This window comes from Leptonychotes weddellii, chromosome 14 (assembly GCF_054177405.1).
Source record: "Leptonychotes weddellii isolate Sample4059 chromosome 14, ASM5417740v2, whole genome shotgun sequence".
NCBI lineage: Eukaryota > Metazoa > Chordata > Mammalia > Carnivora > Phocidae > Leptonychotes > Leptonychotes weddellii.
In genome coordinates, this window is record NC_138382.1 from 15330648 (window position 1) to 15351827 (window position 21180).

Below are 21180 nucleotides of genomic sequence, written 5' to 3' on the forward strand. Positions count from 1 at the left end.
ACTTTGTCAAGCTTCTCTATAAAATTGAAGTTTTTTTTTTATTTGAAGTAAATTCGTGTTCTAATTGTTGATTGTGTTTGTCATCTTAGTGTTCATTTTCTCCATATATTTTGGATTTTTGGTCCTGAGTTCCTTCTGAATGGGAAATTTCATCCTTCATTCCCCCCCTTCTCTCTCTCTCTTTATCCTTACTCCTTTCAGCCTAGCAGTATTTTGGGTTAACTCTACCCCTTCCTCCCACCCTGAAACTCAGTCCAGAAATAGGACATCCCAGCATTCCTGAAGGGGATGCTGATGACAATGAAGATCCCATCAGCAACCCAACTGGCAGCCCCGGAGAGTTCCTGGTCAGGGGGTGAGGTATATAGGGGCAGTGTCCCCCTTTGACTCGTTTTAAGATCTCAGCCTGGATTTTAGCCCACATCTAACATGAAACACTTTTAGTTCCTATTATGATAGAAAAGTTAAACTCACAGCCACCATCCCCTATATCTAGACCCAGAGCAAAGCAGGTGAGCAGCATGAATCAGACAACTATTATATATTTATATTCCTTTTCTGGTCCAAAGCGATTTCATCTTATTTTTGAGCCCACCTAGCCTTTTATTTATTTATTTTTGGTTCTTTTTATGTTTATTCTACCATTTCAGTATGTGGAGTGTATGGGTTAGGTCAAAATCTGAATTCACATATGATTTTTTTTTAATGTATGTGTGTTATAATGGATAATCAGATTCTTAGAAAAGCATTATGCCCTAAACTATCCTTCTGCTAATACAAATGCCTAGGGGGTCAGTATATTTTAGAGTGTTTGTTTTGGTTTTTTGGTACTTAATACTTTTAAATGAAATAAGCAAAGGTCAACCTGTTAGAGCCTGCTTCTAACCTTGCTTCCTTTCCCTTCCAAAATGATTCATCTTGGAGCAGTTAGTTGACCACATAGAAACATCAAGAATGGAGATGAGAAATCAGCTCCTTCCCCACACTGGGAGAAGATCATCAGCCACCCTTGCTGTATACCCACTAAACTGACCTTCCTAAGTACTATCTTGATGATATTTTAAAATAACTTCTCCCCAGGTGCTTCTCAAGTACACAGGAATATAGTCTTCTCCAGACTGAAAGTGGCTTCCATTATCACTTCTGTCTTAATGCCCCCAAATCTACTTCTTTCCCAAGTGGTTTTCCTGAGCTCTAGTTCCATACATCCAATTGCCTGTTAATCTAATGAGTTGCTCAATACCTCGAACTTGAAATGTAAATGCATTTTTCTCCAGCCCACCTCACCCCATCCATAGACACCTTTTTCTATGCTCCCCATCTTGATGAATGGTTCCACCACCTACCCAGTTGCCTGAGGCAGGAACCTGGTCATTACCTTCTTATCCTCCTGTCTCAACCCTCACATTCGATTTGTCCTCAAGTCCTGTCAAATCCATGCCTATCTCTTAATTCCCTCTCTCCTCTCTTTGCTTTGTGGTATTACTGCCTTAGTTCAGACTTGTATGTCCCCTTACCTGAGTTATTCACCAATCTCTAATTGACTTTCTTACTTCCAGTATTAGCCACTCTATAACCAACCAGTCCTCCATTATGTTCTCAGATTGATCTTTCTATGTGACAAATACCATAATGATACTTCTCTGCTTAAAAATGACTCTCCGGGGTGCCTGGGTGACTCAGTTGTTAAGCATCTGCCTTCAGCTCAGGTCATGATCCCAGGGTCCTGGGATCGAGCCCCATGTCGGGCACCCTGCTCAGCGAGAAGCCTGTTTCTCCCTCTCCCGCTCCCCCTGCTTGTGTTCCCTCTCTCACTGTGTCTCTACCAAATAAATAAATAAAATCTTTAAAAAAAAAAGATTACTCAAAAAAAAAAATGACTCTCGGGCGCCTGGGTGGCTCAGTTGGTTAAGCGACTGCCTTCGGCTCAGGTCATGATCCTGGAGTCCCGGGATCGAGTCCCGCATCGGGCTCCCTGCTCGGCAGGGAGTCTGCTTCTCCCTCTGACCCTCCTCCCTCTCATGCTCTCTGTATCTCATTCTCTCTCTCTCAAATAAATAAATAAAATCTTTAAAAAAAAAAAAAAATGACTCTCCATTGGGGGCGCCTGCGTGGTTTAGTCAGTTAAGCATCCAATTCTTGGTTTGGGCTCAGGTCATGATCTCAGGGTCCCGGGATCAAGCCCTGCATCAGGCTCTGACTCAGCAAGGAGTCTGCTGGTGCCTCTCTCTCTGTTCCTCCCTCATGCTCGCTCATGTTCTCTCTCTCAAATAAATGATACAATCTTTTTTAAAAAATGACTCTCCTTCCATTGATTTTGGGATAGAATCTTAACTTAGTAACTCTGCATATGAGGTTCTTTATCCTGGGACTCACCTCACCCCTCACCACCTTCACCACCTTCTAAATCCAGGCAAAATTAGTTTCTGTAAACCTGAGCCAACCTTGCCCTTTCTCCTCTCTGAATACTTTCTCCAGCCTACTGTGCATGGCTACCTCTTTCTAATCCATTACAGTCAATATTTCCTCTACAAAGCCATCCTTAATCCCTCTATTTTGTGTTCCTTTAGTACTCTGAATTCATCCATCTACTTAGTTATTCAACAAATGTTTCTCCTGCAGTATGGCCCAACAAGGATTCAACTGTGAACAAGGCAGTCAGGGCCCTGGAGCCCAGAGGGCATATTTTATGTTATTTATTCTTTCTCTCTCTCTCTTTAGACTGAGGTCCTCAAAGGCACAAATTAATATGTCTCACTCACCTTTGTTTTTTGTTTTTGTTTTTGTTTTTTAATCTATTTATTTATTTATTAGAGAGAGAGAGAGCATGAATGGGGGTAGGAGGGGTAGAAGGAAAGGGACAAGCAGACTCCTCGCTGAGCAGGGAGCCCAACATGGGGCTCGATCCCAGGACCCTGAGATCATGACCCAAGCCGAAGGCAGCTGCTTAACTGACTGAGCCACCCAGGTGCCCCATCTCACTCACCTTTGTATCCCTACCACTTAGATGGTCACAGGGACAAGCAGTGGCAGCAGCCAGTGGCTCCAAGGGCACCTCCAGCAAACAGTGGTGGTGCCAGGCAGGGGGGCCATCCATGCCTGCTGGGCTAAGGCAGCAGCTACCATAGTCCACGACACGTCTGGGACAGTGGAGCTCTGTCCTCCGTAGGCCTCTATCTCCAGCCCATCATGAAGATGACAATCAGCGTGGCCCTCCACGGCTAAAGCAGCAGGGGAAGTCCATGTCCAGCAGGTGGGGGCGGGAAAGGCTTAAGGCCATGGTGCACAATCACCAGTTCTCCACCCTGTGGATTTCCAAGGGCACCATGGACTTCATCTACTCGGAGGGCAAGGTAGGCAAGAATCTGGTCATGTCTTTCCTGGCCTGCCTCCACGGCAAAGTCATTAAGCTTGGTGGCTTCTGGAGTCCTCAAAGTGCTGCCACCAAGTTCAAAATCAATTTCCCCACATGCCAGGGGACTCTTTCTTCCATGACACAAAGGAAGAGAATGAAATGCTGCCCAGAGAGAGGCCAGGCACGAGTCACCTGGAGCAGCTACCCTGCACATTGTTTGCCCCAAGAGTCAGCCCAGCAAGGAGGTCCTGGTCAAGGTGCTTGAGAAGTGTGGGGAGATGGAGAACATGGACATTCCCACACTGGACCCACAACAGGAGGAGATGACAGGCCAGAACTTCCACATCTTCCGTTTCGGGGACACTTGAACTTCCAGGCCAAGGTCGCATACCGCGTGAACGTATGTGGGCTTCATCCAAGCCCCGAGCACCCTGAGCCGCCTGAAGCTCACGGGGAAAGGCGATGAGCGCCAGGCCACTCTGCCTGCTCCGTAAGGTTCCTCTTGATTCCAAACACCTGAGGGACGCCTCGCTGAAGACACAGCAGCTCGAGAGGCAGAAACTGCAGGAGCTGGAAGAACAAAGAAGATCAAAGCACCAAGAGAAAGGAGGCAGAGGAGAGGCAGAGAGCAGAGCCAAGGAAAGACAAAGAACAAGAAGAATTGGAGAGAGAAAGACAAAGAGAGGAGAAACCTCTGTCAGAATCAGAAAAAGCTCGAGAAGCTACAAGCAGAGGAGCAGAAAAAGCTACAAGAGAAAGCGAAGCTGACAGAGTGGAAGTTGCTGCTCAGGATACCCGCCCGCAGGGCGTGGCTGGTCTTGATCTTCAGCTCCGGAGCCACCTGTGGGTTCCTCTGACATGCAGGGTCAACGTCACGCCCCCCCCCACCGCTTTCTTCGGCTGCTTGCAATCTTAACCCCCTTCCCCCCGCAAAAAAATAAATCTTAATGCCAAGAAGAGAAAAAAAACTCGGAATACTCAATAATTTTTTATTGTTTTAGAGTGACTATCCGTGACATAAACATTAAATTACTCTTAGCTACAAAGTGCTTAGACTAGTGGACAATCTAAACTTAGCCTGAGAGTGGTCACATGCTATTCATACCACATCTAGAATTTCTTTTAAGTAACTCACAACATGGTGTATCAGCACTATCCAACTGAAACGTAATGCAAGCCATACACACATTTTTTAATTTTTCAGTGGTCACATTTTAAAGAATAAAAATAAATGGGTAAAATTAATTTTCATAATATATGTATTTAGCTAATATATCCAAAATATAATCATTTGAACATGAAATCAATGTAAAAATTGACTTTTTTCTTTTAAAAAAAATTTTTTTTATGTTAGTCACCAGACAGTACACCGTTAGTTTTTAGATATACTGTTCCATGATTCATTGTTGGCGTATAACACCCAGTGCTCCATGCAATACGTGCCCTCCTTAACGAAGTCTTTGCGATCCAATGTTTATTTTACATTAACAACACAACTCAAGTTGTCCTAGCCACATTTCCAAGGCTCAGTAGCCACATGAGGCTAGTGGCTACCGCACTGGCCAGCACATGTCTAATTTAGAATAACGGTTTCAGATGGGATTTTAGCGGCAGACCCTCTTCTTCAGATAAAATCTTAGGCTGGGTCCTATGATGTAAATTGACCAGAGCAGAGCAGCTCAGATTGGAGCGTGGAGCACAGGTGGACTCTCAAGAGCCCCACTTAGAATGCCCTCATCTGCCCCTCGTGCCACTCCCAGGCAGTCCTTGAGCGAGTCCACGAAAACTCTGCCATGCAGTGGCTCTCACCCTTCTCCTATTGTGCAATTGACTCCAATCTTTGAAAGAATTGGCCTTCCGAACACACTTGCATTAAGTAACCATACACTTGTGTTCTCTTGTTTTCATTCCAGAGGCACCTATAATCACTGCTCAATACTTCTAATCAGAATAAGATAAATGAGAGAATACATTGAATTGGGGGTGGGGGTGGGGTGGGAGGGTGGTGGAAAGTTGGCATTATCACTAGTAAATGTGGAGTTCGCTTTCCATTAGATTTTCTGATACCACCATTACTAGATGTGTGGGGCCTTTATTCTAAATAAGATTGCCAGATAAACCCTATACTTTGATGTACTAAATCTGACAACCCTAATCCCAATGCCCTAGGGCAGTGCAGTGGGCTGGAGCCCTTGGGTTTTTCATCAAGACCCGGCAACCATCACTAGGTTAGTTAATGTCTCAACCTCAGCCAATCAAAACAGAACACCAGCTTTTTAAGATTTTTTTTTTTTGCAGGGATTGTAGAAATTATTAGTGATCTTGTAAGCACAGTTTGAAAAACTATAAATTTCTTTAATTGGGTTTGAGACTTCCCCGGTGGATTAAGGATGATGGTTCTTAGGATTCCCAGTATCAACATTTCATCAACACATCCAGACAATGAAATCCTATTCAGTGCTAAAAAGAGATGAGCTATCAAGCCATGAAAAGACATGGAGGAAGCATAAATGCATATTACTAAGTGAAGGAAGCTGATCTGAAAAGGCTACATATTGTATGATTCCAACGATAAGACATTTTGGAAAAGGCGAAACTATGGTGATGACAGTAAAAGGTCAGTGGTCGCCAGGGGTGATGGGCAGGTAGAGATGAATAGATGGTGCACAGAGGATTTTAGGGCAGTGAAAATATTCTGTATGATATTATAATGACAGCTATGTATTATTATATATTGGTCCAAACCCATAGAATGTACAACAGCAAGAGAGAACCCTAAGGTAAACTAGAGACTTTGGGTGGAAATGATATGTCTATATAGGTTTATCTTTGGTTAAAAAAAAAAAAAGTACTATTCTGGTGATTGATGTTGATAATAGAGGACCCTATGCATGTGTGGGGGCAGAGTCCATGGGAAATCTCTGTACCTTTCCCTCTATTTTGTTGTAAACCTGAAACTCCTCTAAAAAAAAAAATAGTCTTACAAAAAAAAGTGCATCAACACATTCTCTCTGAGAATGTACTCAAAGGATGGCTGGTCCAAGCTGGGTGCATCTTGCAGCCATTCTGAGGCTTGTGCCTCCTCCTGTATTTGACTTGAACCCTCGATGTGCCTGGTGGAAGTTTTCCACATGTGGAGCTCATCGTGTCTACCATCCTTCCTTCACCATGCCACACACGTCCTGTCCTGCTTACTGAATCTTTGTGTTGTCTTCCAGTTTTGCAATATCTAGATTATAAAACTCGGGTGCAGGTTTTCTCCTAGGTTATAAACTGGGTGGAAGAAAGGGTGAATTCCGAGGTACCTTCCTAAAACATTAGCTGTCGTACTAAGAAATGAAGAGGCACAAAAATTACAGGGAAAATTTAGCGACCTAAATAAGCAATTTACCAGGTAGATTGTATTTCATTCACATTTGACTGCCCAATGGTATCAGAGTAGTAAAAAAATTCGCCAAAGCACTGGACAGGGTGAGGGTAGGGCAGAGATGGCACACCAAGGCCTAATATTCCCTTTGTATGCAGTTGGTTCCTCCATAATTCGCTCATTCCTTACCTTTACACAATTAACTTTTTATTTATCCTCCTCACAAAATTGTTTGAAATAAAAATCCAGGCTGGTAGCCAAAACCGCCTAAGTCTTTCCAGCTTCCTCTTCTTGTGTGGAATGACAACATGGATGTCCCCGGGGGTTGCTTTGCATTGCTGAACTCATCCTGTGGGGGTCAGTCCAAGGGAAAGCCAATAGTGAGTTCTGAATTCTAAAGAAATATCAAAGCCATCTTTATGGGTCCCACGGTTCCTGCAGATCCTTAGAAGCAATGATAAATGTAGGTTGTTAAACTTGGAAACAATAGAAAACAATCTGGAAATTAACAAACTGCCTTTGGCAAAAGACTGTGTACCCCAGGTGTACAGATTTTGCAATAAATCAATGTAGGAGATGTAACTTGTGACAGGTAGTGCCTTTGGGGATCACCCATGATATGAGATTCTGCCGAATTGCTGCTGGCCTTCTGGAAAATAGAAACAATCTTAACACACATATGTTGTGACCTAATCTTTCTACTACACTTTTCTCTTTTAATTTTTCCTACCCTTCACTTCTCTTCATTAAAAAAAGAACTTTAGTATTTTAAAAATTGGAGTAAGACATCTAAGCTATGTTTTAGAAAAATGTAGGTTGGGAGAAGGAAGAAAAGAAGGAGGGGAAGATTCTTTCATCAGAGACCACAGTTATGTTCCAGAACATGTAAGAGAGTCTGTATGAAGCTAGAGGTAAGATAAAAATAGAATGGCTTTCTCAGATTTCAAACTATACTATAAATCGATAGTAATCAAAATGGTATGGTACTGGCACAAAAATAGACACACAGATCAACGGAACAAGATAGAGACCCTAGAAATAAACCCATGCTTACATAGTTCATTAATCTATAACAAAGGAGACAAGAATATTCAATGGGGAAGAGATAGTGTCTTCAATAAATGGTGTTAGGAAAACTGGACAGTCACATGCCAAAGAATGAAACTGGACCACTTTCTTACACCATACACAAAAATAAACTCAAAATGGATTAAAGGCTTAAATGTAAGACCTGAAACCATAAAACTCCTAAAAGAAAACACAGGCAGTAAACTCTTGAACATTGCAATATGTATTAGCAAAATTTATTAGCAATATTTTTCTGGATCTGTCTTCTCAGCAAGAGGAACAAAAGCAAAAAATAAATAATTGGAACTACATCAAACTACAAAGCTTTTGCACAGCAAAGGAAACTATCAATAAAACAAAAGGACAACCTACTGAATAGAAGAAGATAGTTGCAAATGATATATCCAATAAGGGGTTAATACCCAAAATATATAAAGAACTCATACAACTTAACAAAAATACAATCTGATTGTAAAATGGGCAGAGGTCTGGAATAGACATTTTTCCAAAGACATGCAGATGGCCTACAGTCACATGAAAAGATATTCAACATTATTACTCATCAGAGAAATGCAAATCAAAACCACAATGAGGTATCTACCTTAGACTGGTCAGAATGACTAGTACCAAAGAGACAAGAAATGGCAGGGCAGCGCCTGGGTGGCTCAGTCATTAAGCGTCTGGCTTCAGCTCAGGTCATAATCCCAGGGTCCTGGGATCGGGCCCCGCATCGGGCTCCCTGCACCACGGGAAGCCTGCTTCTCCCTCTCCCACTCCCCCTGCTTGTGTTCCCTCTCATGCTGTCTCTCTCTCTGTCAAATAAATAAATAAAATCTTTAAAAAAAAGAAAAAAGAAAAAAGAAATGGCAGGTATTGGTGAGGACGTAGAGAAAAGGGAACCCTTGTGTACTATTGGTAGGAATGTAAATTGGTACAGCCACTATGGAAAACAGTATGGAGATTCGTCAAAAAATTAAAAATTGAAATACCATATTATCCATTAATTCCACATCTGTGTATTTATTCAAAGAAAAATGAAAACACTAATGTGAAAAGATATATGCATCCTAAATTTATAGCTGCATTCTTTACAATAGCCAAATTATGGAAGCAGCCCATGTGTCCATTGACAGATGAATGGCTAAAGAAGATGTGGTATATTTATACGATGGAATGTTACTTATCCATAAAAAAAGAATGGAATCTTGTCATTCAGGACAACATGGATGGACCTAGATGGTACTATGCTAAGTGAAATAAGTCAGACAGGGAAAGAACAATACCATATGATTTCACTTTTACGTGGAATCCAAAAAAAAAGATAAACGAACAAACAAGTAAATTTATAACTACAGAGATCAAACTGGCAGTTACCAGAGGGCAGGGGGTGGGACGATGAGTACAGTTATGAAGGGGATTAGGAGGTACAAACTTCCAGTTATAAAATAAGTAAGTCACCAAGATGGAAAGTACAGCATAGGGAATATAGTCAATAATATTGTAGTAATTTTGTATGGTGGACGAGATGGTGACAAACTTAGCATTGTGGGCGCTTTATAATGTACATAATTGTTGAATCACTGTTATATACCTGAAACTAATATAATATTTTATGTCAACTACACTTCAATTGAAAACTTAAAAATAATAAAATGGCTTTAAATTTCTATCACTACAGGCAGCCCCCAATCTAAGAAACAGTTGGGTAATAAAGGTTTATTCTCTAAACTGTTGTTCAGAGCTCAAAATTTTATTTCCATAGAAACATCATAAATGATTGAGCTCAAAAATAAATAAATAATAAATAAATAAATAAAAATAAAATAAATGATTGAGCTCATAGACCAGACATGAAAAGTTGATTTAACTCCATAATGATTGTGAAGGACAGGACTCATGGATCTACTTCAAATTCAACTAACCACTCTGTACGGTATTCTTCTGATGGTTAGACCTATATCAAGTTCTGACTCAGAATACTAGGCACATTCTATGCCCAACCCCCACCCCCGCCATCTATCTCCTTGCTCTTGTTTTGAAATTCTCAGCAGAAACACCAGGACCTTCCTAATGGAATGAATGAGAATTCAGGTCTCCTGTCTCCAAACCCTTTCCAGAAGTTATCCCTTAATATCTGGGTAAAAGGTAACACTTGGGTCAGTCATTCTTGGGGTCTCTGAATTAGGAGAGTGGGGTATTACCTCCACAGAAACAGAGCCTGTAGATTCAGACCTCCTCTACTTGGTGGGTCATAAGGTGTTAAGGTAGATAGTATGACTGAAAGAGCATTGGACTGTGTGGTCAACAAAACTGAATTTGAATCTTGACCATTACCTATGTAACCTTGAATGAATGACTTGACATATCTGGGCCTTACTTTTCATTTATTTAAAAAATAATAAATAAGGGAACCTGAGTGGCTCAGTCGGGTAAGCATCTGACTCTTGATTTCAGCTCAGGTCACAATCTCAGAGTTGTGAGATCCAGCCCTGTGTGGGGCTCCATGCTGAGTGTGGATTCTGCTTGGGGTTCTTTCTCTCCCTCTCCCTCTGCCCCTCCGCATCTCTCTCCCTCTGTAAAAAAAAAAAAAAAAAGTAAATAAAGAATAATAATAATAAATAAATAGTATGTCCAATTTTTTAAAAGAAAGTTTTTAACTTTCAAGAGAATTTCAAAGGAATCTATCACCACCACCACCACCCTTCCCAAATTAAGAACAACTGGACAAAATGATGTGCTAAATTCTTTTAACCATGGCATTTTAAATTCTAAGTCTAGTATTTCTTAGAATCTGCCTAACCATGATTTCCTCACCAACTGAATATCAGAACCCTCCAAATCATCTGGTATCATCCTCCTCCTCCATATTAGTTAAACAACAAGCAGAATGACAAAAGTTTTATAACCTTTCTACATGACTTCTCATTCTCTGAAAACCTTTCTTTTTGCTGTCATAAAAGATCTATCACTTCCAAACCCTCAATTTCCAAATGAGAGTTTACTTTGATTGGACTAACTGGTAATTTCTAGGTCTGCACTCGGTGTCTTGTAGATACTTTTTCCCCCATCTCCTCAATCAATTCATCCTTCTGCTTCAATTTGCTTGACATGTTCCTTGCTCCTTAAGAGTTTTGGACCCAAGACAGAGGTTGAAATCCAAGGCCAGCCCTCATAATTTAGAATCACTCTTTTTTTTTTCTTTCAGGAAAAGGAGCATTGAATTGCTTATCCTGTGTGTGGAGTTACCACCTAGTGGGAGGAATCTGCATCTCGGACTGTCTGGTGGGGGAGTACAGAGTGGGAGAGGTACTGAGAGCTGGGCATGCTCTGCCCTCCCCCGTTTCTGCAGAGCCATGGGAGCTTGCTCCCGCAGGTCATTCTGGGCAAAGTCAAGAAGTCCTAAAATTCCTAAACTTGCTCTAGTTTTATAATCTTCTACCACTGCATCACAGAAGAATGGTGCTACCCATCTGTAGCCTTAATCCCAGCCAAAGGAACTGAGATGACCTGAGATAAATAATGGGGAAGTTAGATAATGAGGACCCCAGATTTACCTCTACATTCATTGCTCGTGACCTTAGAAGTTTCAGGTCCACTTAAGAATATTATATCAGGGAGTGCCTGGGTGGCTCAGTCGTTAAGCGTCTGCCCTCGGCTCCAGGTCATGATCCCAGGGTCCTGGGATCGAGCCCCACATCAGGCTCCCTGCTCTGCGGGAAGCCTGCTTCTCCCTCTCCCACTCCCCCTGCTTGTGTTCTCTCTCTCGCTATGTCTCTCTCTGTCAAATAAATAAATAAAATCTTAAAAAAAAAAAAAGAATATTATATCAGAAATAAGAAATATTGGGGTGCCTGGGAGGCTCAGTCAGTTAAGCATTAGACTCTTGATTTTGGCTCAGGGTCATGATCTCAGGGTCCTGGGATCAAGCCCCAGGTCAGGTTCTACGCTCAGCGTGGAGTCTGCTTGAGATTCTCTCTGCTTCTCCCTCTTCCCTTCCCCCACTCAATCCCTCTTTCTCTCTCTCAAATAAATAAATAAATCTTAAAAGAAAGAAAGAAGAAATATCTTCTCTCCTACCCCTCTGCTGTCTAACCTGAAATGCCTGAATAATGTCAAAACTACACAACTGCTGTTGGTCTTTCATTTCCTCCACCCCTGCCCAGTGTATTAGGAGAGATATATTTCATTTCCTTGCCTAGACACCATGGATATTCTGAGTTCACTAACTTCTTGTGTTTCCAAACTGTAGAAATTAAGTAAATCTCTCCATGGTGAAATTAACATGACCCAACCTATTCACATAGGAGCTCTCTTCATATCCTTACACCTTGGAGAAACTCCTCAGTTTCAGAGAGATTAGATAATTTGCTAAAGATCACATGAGTAGTAAGTAACAAGGCTGGGATTGAACCCAGGGATCCTGACAGCTAACCCAGGATTTGATAAGATAATAACAGCTGAGAAAGCACCTTATCAGCACCTGAAACATGCCCAAGTGCTCAATAAAGGCAATTTCCATTCCTTAATTTTTCTACCATCCTTCCAAAACACAGAAAAGAGGAAGACCTCTTCCCTCATCTACATTTCTAGCATCACCGGAGCAGCAACTTGTCAGGAAGGAAGCCCCTTTCTCCTTATCTCTTACTTCACTGTCTTAGCTAACCAGTCACAAATATAATGGGGCAGGGCCACAAGCATCTAACAACCACAGAGGCCAAGCTGATTAGTGTACCTGAGTGAAGGGTGTTGGGTCAAAGAAAACCCCAGCGAGGACTTGATGACAAGTGGAATTTGTTGATGACATTGGAGCAAGTGCTGGGGATTCTATCAACTAGGAGAGCACAAAAAGAGGGTCACTGCCCCTCAGCTGTCTGGAATGTTGCCATGTGGGAGTGATGACCGTGTTGACAGTCTAGTTTTTAAAGAGAAACTAGGAACTGAGTGACAAGTGAAATATCCCAATTTTGAAATGTGGGCAAAAGAATTGAAAATTTTTTAAAGTATGAAGGTCAATTTTAGTAACGAGCCAGATACAACTTTTCCTTGACCAGGTACAGCCCATTAGCTGTCAGTTGGTAACTTGAGCCATTCTAGAAGCCTGTCCTCCCACTATTGTTACCAGCAAATCTCAGATGGAGAGACCCAGAGATGGTTTCCTCCAAGTGCAGACAGTTTGTTCTTTCACCCTGAACAGTTAAAATGGACCCAGAACAAGCTATCTTTCTTCTGTCCCCCACATGCCTCCCTCCCTCATGGAGACAAGATGGAACTCCCACCTGGGAACTCCGGTGGCTTGTTGATTCCTCCACACTCAAAAAGAATCTCCCGATTGTTCTTACCAGGGCGAGAAGTTTAACTGTGAAAAATGCCACGAGAGCTGTGTGGAATGCAAGGGACCTGGCACCAAGAACTGTACCATGTGCCCCGCCAGCCTGGTGCTGCTTATGGATGACAACCGTTGCCTACACTGCTGTAACATGTCCGATCCCGCCAACGCCCAGGACTGCTGTGACTGCCGGAACACCACAGGTGAGCAGAGAGGAAGAGCAGCCTGCAGAGGAAGGGCCTGTCCTCTGGAGGGGGATGAGAGCAGAGGGGAGAGGAGGAGAGTTCCAGAGAATAGGTAAAGCTACCTTCTTCTTGCATGCCTGCTGTGTACCTAAAACTTTCTGTCAATCAACTCATAGAAGTAGATATTTTTATTTTTATTTTATTTTTTTTTTTTTTAAAGAGTTGCTTATTTCAGAGAGAGTGTGAGAGCACAAGTGGGGAGAGGGACAGAAGGAGAGGGAGAGAGAGAATCTTCAAGCAGACTCCCTGCTGAGCGTGGAACCCGACTCAGGGCTCAATCCCAGGACCCTGAGATCACGACCTGAGCTGAAATCAAGAGTTGGCCGCTTAACCAACGAAGCCACCCAGGTGCCCCTAAGTAGATTTTTTTGAAGGAATCTCTACACCCAAAGTGGGGCTCTAACTCATAACCCTAAGATCAAGAGTCGCATGCTCTACCTACTGAGCCAGCCAGGCGCCCCTATAAGTAGATATTATTAATCCCCTTTTGCGGATGAGGAGACCAAGACCCAAAGGGTTTGATTAGCATGTTCAAGTCCATAGCAATGTTAAGGGCTCATCTGGAATTAGACTGTAGGCCCTGTGGACTGCAAAGCCTGCATTCTTTCCACTGGTGTCTGCCTCTAAGATAAGAACTCAAGTCTGTCTAGAATCTCATGTTTTTAAAAAGATTTTATTTATTTACTTTAGAGAAAGAGAAAGAGAGAGCAAGTGAGTGAGCAGGGGGAAGGGCGGAGGGAGAGAGGGAATCTCAAGCAGACTCCCCACTGAATGTGGAGCCTGACGTGGGGGCTCGATCTAACGACCCTGAGATCATGACCTGAGCCGAAACCAAGAGTCAGACGCTTAACCGACTGAGCCACCCAGGCGCCCCTAGAATCTCATCTTTATAACTTTACTTTCTTCTTTTTTATTCCTCTCTCCTGGAAAAACAAGGAAAAGAAACAACTATCCAAAAAGCTAATGCCAATATTACCTTGATTCTGCTGTAGACTCATTCTATGGAAGTTGGCCAAATTCTAGGACTCCCCTTAGAGACTTAAGGCATTTTAAAAATGAAATTTCATCAAAGGCTAAAAAGAAACAAAACCCTTTTTACCAATTCCCAGGCCCCCAACTGTCTCCTACCCCCGACCTCATCTATATGTATATGGGTACTTGGACTTCATAGGCCACAAACTCAGAAGGATCCCATATGGAGTGATTCCTTCTTATATACATAAATACAAAATATTTTTATTTATATGTTTATTATATATTAGATATTTGTTTTCTTAAAATACATTCTCTAGTCCAGAAGCAGATCATTTCCTTGGGGTTCAGATGTATCGTGGACTGACAAAGAGACATCATATTTATTTGAGCCTGTCCATGTATAAGTGAGGTAAATCTCAGACCCATAATTGCTACTAGCCATTTCTTTTTTATTTTTTTATTAGCCTTTTCAATTAAATTCTAAATATCATCTTTCCAAAAATGAAATATTTCCTTCTTTTAGCTTTCCTACCCCCAAAAACAGCTGGTCTCTCCAGCCCCTCATACGTATCCACCTTCAGGGTCTGATTGCCTAATATCCACGCTATGTCAGCTAAGAATAATAACCCTCATTACATCAATGGCTTTAAATGAAACCAGAAGTATGTGTGTGTTGGGTGCAGAGTTTCTCTAAGACTGTTCCAACTAAGAACTATTTAGTCAGCTTTCCTTGGCCTTCTGTGGCACTTGAAGATCCACCTGGGGCAACTCTGCAAAAGTCTAAATACTCTTGATTACCTGCTCATATTTTTACTGAGACTCTGCTCCTTTAAAGAAACCAGGTCACAGAGGCTGACCCTGACTCTGCAGACCTACACCTGGAGAAGAGTAAGACATGATTGCATATGGCGCCCTAGTAATTGAAATAATCTCGAAACATCTTTTATTGATTCTCCTGCCCTAGGCAGTATTTATCTGCAAGTACCACATACAGATTGCGTATCCATCCTCTGGTGCTTTAATATTTCCTCCAGAGAAAAATTCTGTGCTGATATTGTTAATGACAAAAACAATTATGATAGTGCTATTATTTTAGAAGAGGAAATTCTGCTTGATGGGCAAAAATCCCATGAGGGTGGAAGTTTGGATAAAATAAGCAACTTATTTATCACTAGCAAAAAGAGAGGGTAATACATAGTGGTGATGAATCAAACCTAATTGGCCAGTATGTAATAAGCAAAAATAATGGCCCCTAAAATAATTGGCAGCAGAATTACATCCATTAAGCTAGTATATGTAATGTACCTAAAATCTCATAAAAGAATCCTGGGGGCAGACCCAGGTGGTTCAAAAACCACTTATGGAAGACTACCCTGTATTTCAACTGAGCCTGCTAGTTTTTTCCCTGGTGTTCTCATACTCTCTTTCACGCTTCCATTTGGCAGGTTGAAGAATAGGGGGGAAAAAAGTGGGTAACTTACCCAAATCATACCACCTGAATAAATGAGTGAAAAGTAAGAAAAATGAGCTCATCACTGAATTTGTGGCTTGGTCCTTCCTTTTGTGACAGTTTTGGTTACTCCGTGTTCTCAATCAAGGCATCAAAACAGAGGCTGGTGGATGAACGACAGGGAGTAGAGCTCTCAACTTTAGAAATCTTAATTATGACACAAGAGTCCCTTATCACTCAACTTGGTCATCAGAATTTAAAGAAGCTACCTCTCTTCCTGTCAGATTAGGGCTACAGAATGCATGACCCCAAAAACACAACTGTCAGAGTGTTTGACCGAACACCTCCAGTCCATAGCATGCAATTTAGATTCCTGGGTTTGATTTTTTTTTTAAAGATTTTATTTATTTATTTGACAGAGAGAGACACAGCGAGAGAGGGAACACAAGCAGGGGGAGTGGGAGAGGGAGAAGCAGGCTTCCCGCAGAGCAGGGAGCCTGATGTGGGGCTCGATCCCAGGATCCTGGGATCATGACCTGAGCCGAAGGCAGACGCTTAATGACTGAGCCACCCAGGCGCCCCTGGGTTTGAATTTTAATTGTTCCACAGACAAGCTTTTGCCTCTGACAGGCAGCTATTCACGTCCTCTCTGTGGGCCTCAGTTTCCTCAACTGTCAAGCAAGAGACTGACCTAATTAATTTTTTTTTTTTAATATTTCACTGAATTCTACTTATTTACCAGAGTAAGTTAACTTGGTATTTAAAACAAACCTTCAGGGACCTGGGTGGCTCAGTTGTTTACACATCTGCCTTCGGCTCAGGTCATGATCCCGTGGTCCTGGGATCGAGTCCCGCATAGGGCTCCTTGCTCAGCGGGGAGCCTGCTTCTCTCTCTGCATGTCGCTCCCCCTGCTTGTCCTCTCCCATTCTCTCGGAGACAAATAAATAAAATTTTTTAAAAATCTTTTTTTAATTTTATTTTTTTATTATTATGTTATGTTAATCACCATACATTACATCATTAGTTTGGATGTAGTGTTCCAAAATCTTAAAAAATAATAATTAAAAAAAAAAAGAATAAAACAAATCTTCAGGGGCACCTGGGTGGCTCAGTCGGTTGAACATCAGACTCTTGATCTCAGCTCAGGTCTTGATCTCACATCATGAGTTCAAGCCCCATGTTGATTTCCACTGGGCATGTGGATCCTACTTTAAAAAATTAACAAACGAAAAATAAAACAAACCCTATTCTCCAGCTGATTTGCTTTTTCTCTACATTTAGCTGTGGAGATTCTCTTCTGCCAGTGTTCAGGTGATTTCCTGGGTTATTTACACTGATGTGGGTGTTATCTAGGTGTGATGAGGTGAGCCTAGGATCCTCCTACTCCACCATCTTCTCCAGAGTCTGACCTAATTAATTTCTAAGGCCCCACACAACTGTAAGAGTCAATGGTTTGGGGGCACCTGGCTGGCTCAGTCAGTAGAGAGAGCGACTCTTGATCTCAGGGTCATGGGTTCGAGCCCCATATTAGGTATAGAGGCTACTTAAAAAAAAAAAAAAGTCACTGGCTTTATAAATAATCTTCTCTGACCTTGAATGTTGGACCAGGTTGAAGGGTACCTGGGGAGAGGAATCAGTCTTAGAGAAAGTCAGAGTTGAAACAAAAAATAGAGCATTTAGCAGTAACTGAAGCATGGCCCAAGATGGAATATTTCTCTTAAGAAGGAGATAGAAAAATCGATTGGTTAGGTTGGATGCTTGGTGACTGACTCATGAGGTATGAGGATGAGGGGACTCTATTTCTCAAACTGACCTTCATCCTAGAAGGGTTTGTTGGTATCATCAGACACAGCCCGGGACTCTCAGGGGGTCCACAGAACAATTCTGTCGAGTGGTGTGCCCTCTAGGGAAATCAGAGATAGGGATTCTACCATTTTAGTTTTCAAAGATAAAGCAAAGCTTTTTAACTCAGAAGCTAATTTTCCTCATTCCATTTCTTCTCTCCCCCCCTCCCCTCTCCGCTCTTCCTTTGGGGTCTTCTTCCAACAGAGGAGTGTATCCTTCAAGCAAGTGAAATTGGGCCTGCGGGCAAACAGACCAAGATAGCCCTGTTCATCACCTCCTCCGTTATGCTGGTGCTTCTGCTCGGGGCAGCTGTGATTGTCTGGAGGAAATCGCGGGGCCGAGTCCAGCCAGTAGCGAAGGCTGGCTATGAGAAGCTGGCTAACCCTAGCAAGTCATACGTTTCCTATAAGAGCAGCCCCAGCTTTGAAGAGGATCAGGTGATTGAGTACAGGGACCGGGACTATGATGAGGATGATGATGATGACATTGTCTACATGGGCCAAGATGGCACTGTTTACCGGAAATTTAAGTATGGGCTGCTGGATGATGAGGAGGAGGATGAGCTGGAATACGATGACGAGAGCTACTCCTACCAGTAGACAAGAGGCCACCCGCCCCTCACCCTTCTCCATTCCACTCACAGGCATGCATTCGAGCGTAACAGTTTTGGAGTTTTATCCCCACACATCAGGCTGATGTGTGGGTGTTTGTCTTTGTCCTCTTAACCGTGAGTCCAACTAGAGTATGTAAGAATGCTGAAATAATTTGTTCTTCTTTTGAGTGGCTAAACTCAATTAACCATAACTGAGGAACAAGGATAAAATTCAGAGAGATTTCCCTCAAAATAATAAGTCAAAATACAGGAAGTGAAAAAAGTGAGATTTGTACATTTCATGAGATTAAAAAGTATTGGACCTATAGGAATTCTGTTTCTCAGCTGTCTTGTGGAGATATTTGCTGCCTTCTGGGATTCTAATATTTCTGTAAATGATTTGGGGGTATGGGGAGACAAAAGAGTTGTTTGTCTCAGGGGATTTTTCTCCCCTGTCAGCCATCTTTAGGCAAAGGTTGGTTCTGCTAGGGCCAGCTAAAGAGGGTTCTCCTCCTCATGCCCTTTATCACTCGCCTCCAGACTGCCCCTGGGGAGCAGAAGACACTACCTGTGCTAAGGGTGTTCCCACCCTACTTGGAGATGAGGAAAGAAAAGGGAGCCAGCATTAGAACCAAGGAACCATGTGCTCCCAGGGCTCTGGTTCTTCTGCAAGAATCCACAGCCATCCTGTTCTAGGGACAAAGCAAGCTCAGGCAGGACATAGATAGCAGCAAGCCAGTAGGACAGAAATCACTACATTTCCAAGAATTGCAGCATTACACCCTCATGATTTTCTAACAGCTTTTGTGGTGGGAAACACCAGCTAAGACACTGAGTAATAAAAGAAAAATGGTAGTGTTAACCTAACATAAAATGGGATAAAATGACAAGAACTGCATCTACTCTGAGAGGGAAAAAAAAAACACAAAACGTTTTTAGCCACCAAATCAAAAAGATTTCATTGACAGCCTGTCATGGAGATGAGAACTCCCTGTAGAAAAAGTTGGAGCAGATTCTAACGTGGAAAATCCCAACGTCCTGCTCACGAGCGTAATCCAGTTGCCCACCAGCCTTCCAGCACTCTCTACCACTGTGATCCATTTCTAGACATCCTAGGCTCTCCTTGGTCCACTCTCCTGTCAAGTACAAGCTCGGATTTGGGCACAGGGCCATTTTCTACCAATAGTAATACAGAGAGAGGGGCTTTTACTGTGTGAAATTATGTAAGCAGGGTTTTGCAGATTTTCTTGTCCAAGCAGAAGCTAGAGCCAGCACTGGGAGGGGATCACGAAAAAATGACATTTTCAGATGACAATGTTAAAATGTCCTTAACTGGGTTTGAGATATCCTAAAAAATTTATCACACACCTCCTATGTAATTGGTATCGAGCTAACTAATTAGTTTAAAAAGTCACCTCACTTAATATCATGACTTCACGAGGTTAGCACCGTTATACCCTGTTTTTATAGGAAACCTAAGACCCTTGAGAGGTTAAGTAAAAGAATGACCCTGAAGTGCAAATTCTTAATAGCTATGCGATACTGGCATAAAATAAGCAACCTAAATATAGTATAAGAGAGTGTATATTATTTTATTTCATGATATGACAACTCTATTACCTTTACTAAGTTCATGCATTTTGCTTTTCTTTTAACATAACGTATCACTGACACGAAATCTCTGTGAAGAAGCCTTCCGAGTACTGAAGGCCTCCATGTTTCTTAGGGGAATGCTCTTAAAACAAAGGTTGGCAAACTTTTCTCTGGAAAGGGCCAGACAGTAAATACTTGAGGCTTTGCACAACGATCAGCTCTGCCATATGGCCCTAATGCAGCCAATCCAGAACAAATAAGTGGGCTACGTTCCAATTAAACTTTATTTATGGGCACCGAAATTTGGATTTAAGGTAATTTTCACATATCATGAAATATTGTTCTTTTTTTTATTTTTTTTCTTCCAGCACTTAAAAATGTAAAACCATTCTTAGCTCGGGGCAGTACAAAATCAGGTAATGGGCCAAATTGGCCAACAGCTGTAGTCTGCCGACCTCGTCTTAAAAAAAAATCCTTAAGAGCCCATGTTGTATTTATACACACTTGATATGCTTCCAACAGTTTTGATCATTTAAAATCATCTCTTCCAAATCTATCTGAAGTTCTGATAGTGCCCTTTTCGATTCTTAGAAATTAAAAATGGATGTAGGATAGCCATCATATCAATGAGAGACTTTCTTATCCCTTGCCGTGTAATTACAGACTGTAGCTTATGCAAGAGTAATTTTGTTCATTCTGTGTTGTTCTTCTTCCCTGATAATTCTGAAGCCCTGACAGACTGAGTTGGACATTTCTTTGTGTAGCCTGGAAATGGTTTTCCAAGAAAAATCTGTGTTTATGATACACAGTTAAAGATTAAATGAGGTTGAGATGACCTTGAATACCAAGAAAAATTGTGTTATTACCTTGTGTGAGCCCGAAAAAAAAAGGCTTGTGCTGTGTGTTGGAACAGTTTGACATTTCCTTCTTTGTTCTTGGTCATGCCACGTTATCCTCAGACTTCTTTTGAATACTATGCTACCTACTGTCTAAACAGATAAATGTGTGCTTGGAAAACAATGTCCCTTTTTGGTTTTCTGTTTGCAAATAACTTGGAAATATTAAGAGGATCCTTATAGACTGGAAATGCACCAAGACGCTGAGCAAGGGCTTGGAAAGTTCCAGTTCATAGAATGCAATTTTAAAATTGGACACAAAATTAAATCAAGATCAGAGAAGGCAATGGGGACTGGCTTATTAACAGCCTATTTCTGAGCACATTGCATGTGTGGTATTATGCTTCACCAAGTAAGAGACACAAAACTATGCTGTTTGTTAAGAGCGCTGTTTTTTCTTTTTATCTTTCTACCTCCAATGACTGGAGCTAGTCATAGTAGTTATGAAACTTCTTCCTAAAAATCAA

General features: G+C 41.9%; 1 protein-coding gene and 1 pseudogene across 1 annotated transcript in view; both read left to right on the forward strand.

The window, feature by feature from the left end:
• PCSK5 (proprotein convertase subtilisin/kexin type 5) overlaps positions 1 to 20837 on the forward strand; it is a 440253-nt gene extending 419416 nt beyond the window's left edge. The window contains exons 35-37 of the mRNA XM_081804067.1: positions 10996 to 11096; positions 13133 to 13319; positions 17837 to 20837. Of these exons, the coding sequence (XP_081660193.1) occupies positions 10996 to 11096; positions 13133 to 13319; positions 17837 to 18231 (683 nt within the window). The 3' untranslated portion in view covers positions 18232 to 20837. The remainder of the gene's footprint in view (positions 1 to 10995; positions 11097 to 13132; positions 13320 to 17836) is intronic.
• Positions 2635 to 4235, forward strand: LOC145717187 (A-kinase anchor protein 17A pseudogene; annotated as a pseudogene).
• Positions 20838 to 21180: the final 343 nt, after the last annotated feature.